Source organism: Ischnura elegans, chromosome 11 (genome assembly GCF_921293095.1).
Source record: "Ischnura elegans chromosome 11, ioIscEleg1.1, whole genome shotgun sequence".
Lineage (NCBI taxonomy): Eukaryota > Metazoa > Arthropoda > Insecta > Odonata > Coenagrionidae > Ischnura > Ischnura elegans.
In genome coordinates this window covers 64,178,370-64,191,280 of record NC_060256.1, presented here as the reverse complement: position 1 = coordinate 64,191,280, position 12,911 = coordinate 64,178,370, and the positions used below count along the sequence as shown (strand labels likewise).

Sequence of the window (12,911 nt, the reverse complement as noted above, 5' to 3'; positions counted from 1 at the left end):
AACAAATATCTGTGTCTGAGTACACAAATATAACTTTCCCATTGTAATGAACAAATTCTGCGCACCTCGTACTCTAAATTTGAATGTAGCACCACAGAGGCTTCACTGAACAACTCAATACCAGAGTAATTCCCATCCTTATCGGCAATAGAAGCACATAGGTCTAACATAAGGTGGTAGAATGGTGAAAGCAAGAGACTAAAGAGGAGATGGGGTAAGGTGGCAGAAGACCAGCAAGATAATGGGAGGTAAAAAATGAGATATAAAACCCCCCAGAGCTCAGATAAATTATTAAGTTTAATCCATTTCACTTAACTGGATTAATATTGCTTATAGAATATTGTAGGGATTAATAAAATATCCCTCAGAAAGCCGTAGAACTCACCATTTTGATCCATCTATCTGAATTTATTTCTGGGGGAGAGCCCCTGCACCTCCTGCTTACTCTGGTGGGTATTCCACACCCTCAGTATTAGTTGCGCCTATAACCCCCCCTAGCCTTAATTCTTTGCTGTGCCCCTGCTTCACACTGATCACAATTACCCCAATTTTTTTCATTACTAGTGCTTGGCAAAGTGGATTGTCTGTGTGGTACTCCAAATTTTTCACTCCGAAGACTCATGCGGAGGGCTCATCTAGATGAGCTCATTGTCAGAATGAAAAATTTCAAAGACACTTCAATCTAGTAACCAACCACTGGGAATCCACCACTCATGAAAATCGACCATTTTTTAATCAGTCATTATTTACACAACAAATAATCAGGGTCAACCTTGCACGGAACAGTGTGAGTCATCAGCACACTCAGTAAATTCATGATGTCCTCTCACCCTCCTGTCCAGAGTTGACATCACATACAACCCTCTGAAGGGTAAAAAGAGGGAAGGATTCCTTGTATCTGGCCAGACCAGCAGATTAGGACTGAAATATCAAAGGTATTCATCTGAATGAGAGAGCAGTTGTCTCATATATATATCTACCTTGCTTTGGTGCTGCCCATGCTCCGAGCTAAAACCTTTATCTTAATATCTTTTAAAAATATGCATAAAAATTCTCCAACACGTCCTTTAGTCTTATTTTTCTACGATACCCATGAATCGCTCGTATTAATTATTTTAAAAAGCGAAATAATAGTTTTTTTGTAATACTTTAGGGAACCCTCCGCTGTGCTCCTCCCACTTAGCCATTAAAATAAATAACGCGCTAAAAATTAGGCAAATTGCTATGTCCTCCAGATATTTATTGGCATAGTATTTCTTTCGAGTTCAATAAAATGTTTCCTTTGGAAACTGCTCAGCGAGAAGATTAGCGGCAGAAGGAGTCTGAAATTCGTTTTCTTCTGCACCCGTCGCTTTTTCCAAATAAACCGAGGAAGGATGTCTGGAACATCCGTCCACCCAGTGCACCTGTTTCAGGATCCGTTGCTGGACGCTGAGATCGTGCCAAGGTCTTCTATGCCCCTCTCCGGAAATCGTTCTCATGAGATACCTCCTTTACGCATGACTTACAGGCCGCCGAGTACGTACTTTCGCGAAGTAGGCGGAGATAAATTTTCTCACGCCGTAAATGTAATCAATGCATTAGATTATTTTGAAAGCTCGTAGTTTTTCATGAATTAAGTTCAAATCGATATATTATTGAAATGCGAACGGATCGAGCTTTTAAAAAGAACCTGCTGTGTTATCATCAGTCGCAGTTATGCCTCTCGATCTGGCCGGTTCTATGCATTTGTAAATAGAATATACTACGATCGTATCGATACTACCCCGCGAAATTCGGGCGTGTGTAAACTGGTTCTGTATTACTCTGAAAGATTAATGGATCAAATTTGACCTACATTCATCTGTGGTTATATATTCTTGGGAAAAAGGACGAGATCTGAAGCTGGGGGGATCGTAAATAGGACTGCGAAAAATAAATTATGGATATAAATAGGGTTGGAGTGGACGGAAGCGGCTTGGGTTCCCCAAATTAAGTGGATTCATCAACGTGCGTCATAAAAATTCCAGATTATGCTATTTCTGAAACTCCCTAAAAAGTGAAAATGCTGCACCTGTCAAATAATCCATCAAATTTAGGAGCTTGTCAAAAAGCGGAGGAAGCCAGTTTCCGTCCGAATTTCCACCGGAGACCCGAAGATTAGCAAGGTAAGCATATTTCAATAAAATTCACGGTAAAAACCTTGTAAATGGGGATTTTTCAATATTATCTGCGTGAGGCTTTCTGTGTTGATCAGCTCTAACTCAATTTTGTATTTATTATACTGTCCGTGATGCTTGAAAAGGGGTTTTTGGTGATAGGGTTCGGTAACGGTGCCCTAATTCGGCCACGAAAACGCGTGATTTATACACACGTATATTAATTCTTTTGCAAATGAATGTTTTATTAGAAAGCATTTCGCGGGATTGATTTATCTTATCCGAATACTTACGGTTTGACTCCAGAGCAAGAATTTTTAGTGGATGCTGTGTTTATGGCATTTTGTACTTCCGCGGAATATGCGATAGCGGATTTTTTTCTGCGAAAGGAAATTTATTTCATTGTCAATATGCAAGAAGAGGAGCGGTCGCTGCGAGTGAAGTTGAGGAATAAAGCTTCATTTTTTATTTTCGAGGAGTTTTTAGTCACGAAATGTTTTAATTAAAATTACTCCATAAAAAATGATGAAAATGCAAAAACACATTCAACACCCCCACGCATCCGGCTTTATTGCAAGTACGTGTCGCGTTTCGTTGTTCATCTCGTCAATATTTTTTATGTTGTGATTCTGTCGATACTGTCGGCTTTATCATGATATTGCCACATTTATGTTAATCGGGTATTTTTCTGAGTACAAATGTATGCGGTCGGAAGGAAATTAGTAGGAAAACTTAGTTTCAGTGATCTCTTCCATAATGGTAAGTCCCCCGGCGTTTTTGACTGCCGAGAAAGTAAACAAGCCCCCTCACCTACATGCTAATAGCTCAGATAACAGTGTTGACCTCATAATTGGGGGTAATTTACTTGTTGACACTGAGTGTTGAAAATAGCCTGTTTGATCTTGGAATTTGAACTTTCTGTTGACGTCGCTTCCTTAACCAATTCACGTATGCTTGGATGGAATATTTTTTCGGTAGGAGCAACAGGACGACATCGAGTTGACCGATGAGTCGAGTCACTTGACTCCAGTTAAGGTGACTAGTTTGCGAAGGATTTCGTGGTTTAATTGCGGCAGTTTTTAATCATTCGTAGTTTGTTTGGGTTGAGTTTTATACTTACCGTTCCCTTTTGCCATTTTAGATGAATTTGTCGGTGAGTAAAACGACTGAAGAATCAGCGAGACCCACCACCGCTCAGGAGTCCTCTGTTAAACCAAATAAGTACGTAATAATTTCATCCATACCTTTTTGTCTCAAAAATTTCAATTTTGTTGCCTTTGATCCTTGAATCACTTAATGTGAGCTAATATGTTTTACTTTCATTTTCAACCTAGTGAATCACCACAGGGAGGTTCAGCCTTTAAGAATAGTTCGTTTTGGAAGTGCCTTTCTCCGTCTTCCCCTGAATCTAAGTGGAAAACAGAAGCACAGCATGGTCTTCTCCTCATTATTCTACCTCTTCTTATTTGGGGAATATTTTATGCTGCTATTGGTCAAGATGCTGCTCCAGGAGGAAATGTGTTTGCGATGGGCGTCCTTTTTGGGGCTGCCGCATTGGCCGGCCCAGTTATAGCCCTTGCGGGTCTGCCACCCTTGCTTGGAATGCTTCTCATGGGTATATTTCTTCGTAACGTTGGTGTCTTCAGTGTTTCTGAGCCCTTCGTGCAAGTTGTTGGTGTTCTCAGGTGAGGATTCGTTAACACTTGGCAGTTATTTTTTCCTTCCTGTGTCATACATTTTTTCATCAATACGGATGGCAAAAATTTAAATGTAGTGCTGTTTATAGCAAGTTCCTCTAATATCCAGTTATTTAACATTAGTTCTTGTTTGAATCCTGTGTAAGTCCTCCATTAAAATATTTCCTTACGAGCTTAGTGAGGGCAAATCTTCAGAGGAATTGATTTCTCTTGCTAATAAATAATAGGCCCCTTGGGTGTATTTGATTTCTATGAATTAATATTTAAGAGAATTTTATAAAGTTAGCCTTATTTTAATTCTCCTTGGACACCATCCCCTTTTCATCTTCCCTATCTTCTTCTCATTTCACATACTTAATAATAGGCGAATATAAGTAGTTGGCCTTACAAACTTGGGTAAAAATTTGTGTTACATTGAATCCTCGGTTGGCAATGACAGAATCCCCTCATCCTTTTAGTTCAGTGGAAGCATGGCTTTATTGGTTAGGGCTCATTTTTGGGGAAAGTATTTGGGGTTAGAATGGTATTCAGGGCTGTATTTCAGAATGTTACTCAAAATCTTGATTCAAACTCTACTCAGTTGTTATTAAAAAGTATAACTCTGCCACGTTGGCATTAAAAGACCTTGCTAGAATCCCAATTCTCATTCAGACTATACTCAACAGTTGATAAGTTGAGTTCAAACTCAAATTGAGAAGCCAAGTTTCAAGATAGCTGCCTCTATAACCCATGTTTTTAAATGAAATGTCGCTCTTAAAATATCTTCTGTGACTTTGTGATATTGTTCTGCAGTAATGCTAGTTTTTGATGTGTGGGAGACAAGGGGTGACAAGAGTGTAGATGAATGCATTATGCTGTAACTTTTACCACCGAATGTTACCACAATTACTCAAATGAGTTGAGGCTAGTTTCTAAAATACAAGATTTTCTTTTTTTGTTTATTGTGATAAAGTTTGAAAAGTAAATAGACCTATAATTTTCTGTTTTTCCCTACTACATCTACTCCTTGAGCTATTGGGGAGAAATCGATGGTCTGAACCCTTACACAGATAATTTGATGACATCACAAACTTATGCCTTGCATTTCACCATGCCTCAGTCCTTGGCTTTGCATATGGGGACCTTGTTTGGCTCGTTGCTGTTTACACTCTTGTGAACGATCCCTTCTCTTAGTGAAATGTTCTTCCTGATCAAGTATGTAAATGAACCAAATATCTAATGACATCCCCAGCTTATGAAAAGTGGTTAACAAATTCTGAAATTTTTAATGTAAAACTTGAAATATTATGGCTGAATGAGGAAGATTTTTTTTCATTGTAACTTATCCCTCTCCTTCCAACTACAAAATCGTTTAATTTTATTGCAATTTCAGGCCTGAATGAATGAACCCATTGGCCACAAAATCGAGGGTTCAACTTATTTTTACAATCCCTTTTTTTCCTATTTTATGCTGTTGTGGGTGCTGATTGAATCTCTACCACTCCTCAGCCCTTCCGTTGCCCACATCTATGATTATGATAATACAGGATTGAGGGTACTCAAGAGTGCCCAACAACTGGGAAAATCAGGAGTTGTGGATGAATTAATTATTCATTAATTTTTGCTCCATCCGGGAATTTCAAAATCTTATATTTCAAGTTCATTACGCATAAAATTTTGCCAGTTCAACACCCATTTTCTGGCCTCAAATGTGTTTGCCATGATTTTAGTGCAGTACCTTAGTAGATTTTTTTTACAGCCGCATCGAAACGTGGAATGTCATAAAAGACAACGGAATCGAAATGTCTAGCACTCTTGACTCAAGTAAGATTCAAAAACACTGAGAATAGAATGCCAGGTGGCATCAACATCTACTTATGAGGTCGAAGCAGCATCTTGGCTTGCATTGAATATACAGTACACTCCTGATTATCTGGGCTAATGATGGGGAGAGACGGCTCGAATAATCGGAAAACACGGATAAACTTAACTTTCACTTTAATGTCTTGTTATGTTCATAATTTACGTAAAGCAAACAGAATGTTATTATTTAGGCAGTTATTCTGTTATTTTAGAGTGCTTGCTGGATTCATCGAGAGCTTTCTTTGCGAGTCCGCAATCTTTTAGCGGCAATAACATGGTTTTACAGGGTTCCCACTCAACCGTGAAAACCTTAAAACCGTGAATAAGCCGTGGATTTCGTCTACCGTGAAAAAATATATACCGTGAAATATTTCTGCCTAAAATGGCTTATCAACAAACCGTGAATTTGACAATATTTAGACCGTAAAACCTGGAAAAACCGTGAATTATGTAATTTAGTTAAAGTGGGAACCCTGTTTTACTTTTATTATTAGGCTATCCATCTAAGGCCTGGTTTCGAAAACCACGCATCCGTGGTCGTGTGATCACAGGTACTGAAAAGTGGTTTGCAAGAATACTTCAGAACCACTGCACGACGTAGGAATCTACACTTTCAGGTGCCACGCCACGTAGTCTCGTCTCGCACTAGTTGCCCGGGTTGCAACTGCTGCGGGACGTGTATCCATGATCATGGAGCGTGGTCGTGCACTGCGAGGCTTGGAAAACAGGAACACGGAGCTCCCATGAATGCAGCTATCGCAAGCGATCGCTTCCGTTTTTCGAAGGGGATCATGGAAATAATGAGTCCGGTGTATCCTAGCATTAAAATGGAGTAATTCGGACAATTTTGCGTTTGGTTTTATTTTTTTATTAACACTGTGAGTGCCGGCTGCTAAATTTATAGCCCTACTAAAAAATCCAGCCATTTTTTACTATATTCGTACATTTTTTTAAACATTATCATCAAAAACATATTTATATCGATGTTCATTTCAATAAAAATGGACTTTGCTCTTCTTTATGAATGAGTTGAATAACATTTATTGCTAATTTTTAAATATATAATTTAACAATGAAAACCTACTGTTTTTGAAAAATAAACAAGTTGCAACATATGATGTACCGCCATAGCATGCATAATAATTTTTTTAATGAGCTCAATTTGAACTATTTAAAGCATGGAAATCATAAAAAAAGCATTGCTCCAAGCAAAGCTTTATAAATCCTGGATGACAAAAAGGGTCAATGCACCCTCAACGAACGGCCCAAAGAATTTTCACACTAAGTGGCCTAAGATGAGGATGCCAGTAGCTACAGAGGACTATTCGTCCTCAAGACATAAATTGAACTCTTTTTTCCATCGAGCAGTTGATTTTTGAAAAAACAGAACCCCTAAGCAGTAAACTGGAAATGTACCACGGGCGAAATATTACGGCTTCACGCATACAAAGCCAATTAAATGGAAAGACGTAATATTACATCCATGGCAATCCTCAGAAGGATTAGCAGGACGTAATATTACGTGCATGGCAATCCTCAGAAGGATTAGCAGGACGTAATATTACATCCATGGCAATCCTCAGAAGGATTAGCAGGACGTAATATTACGTCCATGGCAATCCTCAGAAGGATTAGCAGGACGTAATATTACATCCATGGCAATCCTCAGAAGGATTAGCAGGACGTAATATTACGTCCATGGCAATCCTCAGAAGGATTAGCAGGACGTAATATTACATCCATGGCAATCCTCAGAAGGATTAGCAGGACGTAATATTACGTCCATGGCAATCCTCAGAAGGATTAGCAGGACGTAATATTACGTCCATGGTAATCCTCAGAAGTATTAGCAGGACGTAATATTGCATCCATGGCAATCCTCAGAAGGATTAGCAGGACGTCATATTACATCCATGGCAATCCTCAGAAGGATTAGCAGGACGTAATATTACGTCCATGGCAATCCTCAGAAGGATTAGCAGGACGTAATATTACATCCATGGCAATCCTCAGAAGGATTAGCAGGACGTAATATTACATCCATGGCAATCCTCAGAAGGATTAGCAGGACGTAATATTACGTCCATGGCAATCCTCAGAAGGATTAGCAGGACGTAATATTACATCCATGGCAATCCTCAGAAGGATTAGCAGGACGTAATATTATGTCCATGGCAATCCTCAGAAGGATTAGCAGGACGTCATATTACATCCATGGCAATCCTCAGAAGGATTAGCAGGACGTAATATTACGTCCATGGCAATCCTCAGAAGGATTAGCAGGACGTAATATTACATCCATGGCAATCCTCAGAAGGATTAGCAGGACGTAATATTACGTCCATGGCAATCCTCAGAAGGATTAGCAGGACGTAATATTACATCCATGGCAATCCTCAGAAGGATTAGCAGGACGTAATATTATGTCCATGGCAATCCTCAGAAGGATTAGCAGGACGTCATATTACATCCATGGCAATCCTCAGAAGGATTAGCAGGACGTAATATTACGTCCATGGCAATCCTCAGAAGGATTAGCAGGACGTAATATTACATCCATGGCAATCCTCAGAAGGATTAGCAGGACGTAATATTATGTCCATGGCAATCCTCAGAAGGATTAGCAGGACGTCATATTACATCCATGGCAATCCTCAGAAGGATTAGCAGGACGTAATATTATGTCCATGGCAATCCTCAGAAGGATTAGCAGGACGTCATATTACATCCATGGCAATCCTCAGAAGGATTAGCAGGACGTAATATTACGTCCATGGCAATCCTCAGAAGGATTAGCAGGACGTAATATTACATCCATGGCAATCCTCAGAAGGATTAGCAGGACGTAATATTATGTCCATGGCAATCCTCAGAAGGATTAGCAGGACGTCATATTACATCCATGGCAATCCTCAGAAGGATTAGCAGGACGTAATATTACGTCCATGGCAATCCTCAGAAGGATTAGCAGGACGTAATATTACATCCATGGCAATCCTCAGAAGGATTAGCAGGACGTAATATTACGTCCATGGCAATCCTCAGAAGGATTAGCAGGACGTAATATTATGTCCATGGCAATCCTCAGAAGGATTAGCAGGACGTCATATTACATCCATGGCAATCCTCAGAAGGATTAGCAGGACGTAATATTACGTCCATGGCAATCCTCAGAAGGATTAGCAGGACGTAATATTGCATCCATGGCAATCCTCAGAAGGATTAGCAGGACGTCATATTACATCCATGGCAATCCTCAGAAGGATTAGCAGGACGTAATATTACGTCCATGGCAATCCTCAGAAGGATTAGCAGGACGTAATATTACATCCATGGCAATCCTCAGAAGGATTAGCAGGACGTAATATTATGTCCATGGCAATCCTCAGAAGGATTAGCAGGACGTCATATTACATCCATGGCAATCCTCAGAAGGATTAGCAGGACGTAATATTACGTCCATGGCAATCCTCAGAAGGATTAGCAGGACGTAATATTACATCCATGGCAATCCTCAGAAGGATTAGCAGGACGTAATATTACGTCCATGGCAATCCTCAGAAGGATTAGCAGGACGTAATATTACGTCCATGGCAATCCTCAGAAGGATTAGCAGGATGTAATATTACGTCCATGGCACGCAGTGTTAAGATCGCGGAAATATTGAGCGAGAGTGAAAATGATGCACAGATAATCTGAAACACGGATAAGCCACAGCCGGATAATCGGGAGTCTGCTGTATTTAAATTTTTAATACAATGTGTGCTAAGGTCTGTTCACTTTATTTTTGCGGGTGAGCTGGTGTGACTTAACCGAGTTAGGGTGAGAGGAGGGAAAGTTTATCTACACGTGACTTTCCCTCTGCCAATCAGCAGACAGTAGGCGTGGTCTAGCACTTCGGAACGTCAGTCGCTCTCAGACCTCCGTCGTGTCAACTTCGTGAATCTGCTAGCTGTGTTGCCAAATCCTTTTCCCTTGCACTCCCCGTTTATAAGAATGTTACGCCTATGTATGCCTTTCACCAGCGGTCTCGCATTTAGCGGACAATATCCTGGCTTCTGAGATGGGATTATTCTCAATACATTGTATGCATTGTTTCGCCGCCGGGCCCAAAATATCTGTGGCCACGTGTGAGTCACACCTTTTCAGTGAGACACAAGGGCGGCTATGTACATTTGGCAACGTTAAGGTCGCTCCTGCTCTCTCTCTCTCGGTACTACCCCTTCCCCTTCAGCGAGGCCCCTCCCCCTTCAGCGAGGCCCTCCGAGAGTGTCCGGGATCTCACGAAAGTTGACCCGCAGAGATAAAATGAACAGATAATAACTAACTTATTTCTTGTCCTTGTAAATACATGTGTTTAATGTTAATTAAAAATTACTTTAATTTTTTTTTAATTTAAAACTTGAAATAATATGGCTGATTAAGGAGATTTAAAAGTAATTTTGGGTGTTTTAAAGTCTTATCTATCGCAGTAATCACGTAAGATTAAGCTGGAGTTTTGTAAAATTTCCCTTGTAAACCGAGAATTATGCATGAGTTTTTCTGCTTTGATTGGCTGGACACCCTGGGACTCAAGGTCTTCAATTTTTCTGCATCATGAATTTCCTTGATTTAAATTAATTCCAAATCCCTGCAGCTTACTCCCTTAGTGATTCACCCCTCCTCCTGGTTTGGGTGGGGAAGAGTAGAGCTCATTCCATACTTTGCCACAGATGCATGAGTTTGATGCATTCAGAGTAGGAGGGCCAGTTCCCTTCCTGGGCAACCTTGCTTTTCAAGGATTTCTGTTGGGGATATCCTAAGATTTCACCTGAGATTTGTACCTGACACCCTTCAATCAGTGACCTTATTCTATAAGTCCATTAATTAAGTGAGATGATTTTGGTAATTTTTTGCCCCCTCTCCCACCCTCCTTTGTGAGATACTGTGAGATTTGGCTTGACCCACTCCCTCTAATCTCATGTGAGATTGTTCAAAATGCATATTTTCAGTGTAAATAGGTTAATATATGCTTCATAGCATAGGCTTTATTTGAAAAAAAAAAACAATTTGTTTAATTATTTTTATTTAAAGTTAGTGAAGACTAGTAATAATTGAGTCAACTGTAGTATTTTTCCACACTTATTTAATATTACTCCATTGAGTAAGGTTATCATCATGTGTGGAAATCATAGAGTAAAACAGTGGTGAGATTCCTCCATTCTCCTCCACAGATATTCTCCATGGGGCCTAAGGAGGCCCGAGCCCCCTCAAAAATTTGTTATGGATGTGAGGAAAAAATGTGTCAGACTTGTCGATTTTCCCTGGAGTGTCCAGATATCGAGATTCGAGTTATCAGGGTTCTATTGTTGATCATATGACTCTTCTAAAATGCTTAAAAAACTTACACTCACTACTTATAAAATTTCCTGGATCCATGATTTGGGCCCCTCCAATATTTTTTGTAAGTCGGCTTCCCTGGAGTAAAATTAAATAAGTGTGGAAAAATGCTACAGTTGTCTCAATTTTTACTATCTATGGACTTCCACAAAGTTAACTTGTTGACAAATCAGTCTGATTAAGACTAGTGGTTAAAATTACTAAGATCGCAATTGTGCACTGTTTCTTGCGGAAAAAAATAGCTGACTTGTCTGGTGACTCCTCTCCCCCTCATAAGATTGGGTGAGAATCTGCTCCCTGAATCCCTCCTCCACTCAACACCTCATGTAATTAATGGATGCTCTTTAACCATTGAGCCACACACCATACTCTCAAGTTGTGTAACACATGGTGCAAAATGATTTGAGTGCTAAGGGTCATATCATTTAAATGGTAACCAAAATATCTTGTATACTTACATCATAAAGCAGCATTTTATTTAGCACTAACATGTTTATCTTCAATCGCAGGCGGATGGCGATGGTGGTCATTTTGACAAAAGGGGGTCTTGGACTTGATCCTAATGCACTGAAGAGACTCAGTTTTATGGTTCTCCGACTTGCCCTCGTTCCTTGTCTCACAGAAGCTGCTACAGTTTGCATTGCTTCTCATTTCCTCCTTGGTTTGCCTTGGAGCTGGGCAGCCCTGCTGGGGTGAGGCTTTTTTCACTCCCATATGTTTTTTATTTTACCCATGATTTTATTTTTGCAAAAAGACTTTTTAAATTGCTACACTTTATAGACAGAATTGCTGCAAAGAAGTGAATATTTTTAGACCATTGATGGTAGTTGAAAGTGTAATCTGTGTTCACAAAGAGTGGTATACTTCTTTAAGTATCTATGTCTGTTTTGATTCTGAAATTTTTTATCGAGGGTTGGTTTCAAATTCACATAGTTTTGCATTGATTATGTAGTGGGAAACGTTTTTATTATCTGTTTATTGCTATATGTAGTTAGTTTGGAAATATTGCTATGCTACTGATGTTGCGGGATAGGAGGATTTTTGGATTGTGAGTATCTACTTCACTTTTTCTCTTACTTACACATATGTACAGAGGGTTGAATAATTGCAAGGATACACTTTCACGAAGCTAATTTTTAGAAATTTTATATTTATTTCTAAGTGCAATACGATGGAACCAGTCTCTCACTTGTGATGGTTTGCTCCCACATATATACAGTGACCATTTTACGTAGTTTTAGAATTTCTCATATAAAATAAGTAACTTTTAATTGATTGTCATCAAGTATGCATTTCACTGTTTTTTTTAAATTTCATCTATTGTTTTCAATCCATAGACACAATGATCACAGCATTGTTACTGTATACCCTCACTTTACAATATCAATCCACTATGGAGGACCAATCCTGAAGCTAATTCCATCATATGCTAAATTGGCATTATTTCCAAATGATGAATCACTTTAAATAGCATCAGCAGATGTAAATGTTGCTATGAAATGTGTTTCGTAAACAAACAAGGTCTAGAATTAAATAATTGATGACAGCTAAGGGTCTAGCCGGCTAAGATGGTGAAAAGTGCCCGCCAGCATGTTTTGAAAAATAAAAAATATACACTTGAAGTGCATCAAAAATTATGTGTTTTCCCAAAGTTTCAGGCCTTAACAATGGATAATAAGCCCCAAAAAAATTGAAACACGATTTCAGTTTTTTTACTTTATCTCCAGTTTTTATTTTTGTAAAATCATTATTTTGATTTTAAAATGTAAATACAATTATGTTCTACCACCCTGAATTTTTTCAAAATTTTTAGATCGAAAACTAAACTTTAACATAAGTTTGAAATATTAAAAAT

The 12,911-nt window shown here is 39.1% G+C and overlaps 1 protein-coding gene across 1 annotated transcript in view; it reads left to right on the top strand.

Annotated features, from left to right (window-relative positions):
- The first annotated feature begins 2,729 nt into the window (after window positions 1–2,729).
- Window positions 2,730–12,911, top strand: part of LOC124167828 (sodium/hydrogen exchanger 9B2-like) — a 41,637-nt gene continuing 31,455 nt past the window's right edge. The window contains exons 1-5 of the mRNA XM_046545867.1: window positions 2,730–2,897; window positions 3,117–3,173; window positions 3,280–3,359; window positions 3,473–3,823; window positions 11,566–11,748. Coding sequence (XP_046401823.1) covers window positions 2,895–2,897; window positions 3,117–3,173; window positions 3,280–3,359; window positions 3,473–3,823; window positions 11,566–11,748 — 674 coding nt within the window. The 5' untranslated portion in view covers window positions 2,730–2,894. The remainder of the gene's footprint in view (window positions 2,898–3,116; window positions 3,174–3,279; window positions 3,360–3,472; window positions 3,824–11,565; window positions 11,749–12,911) is intronic.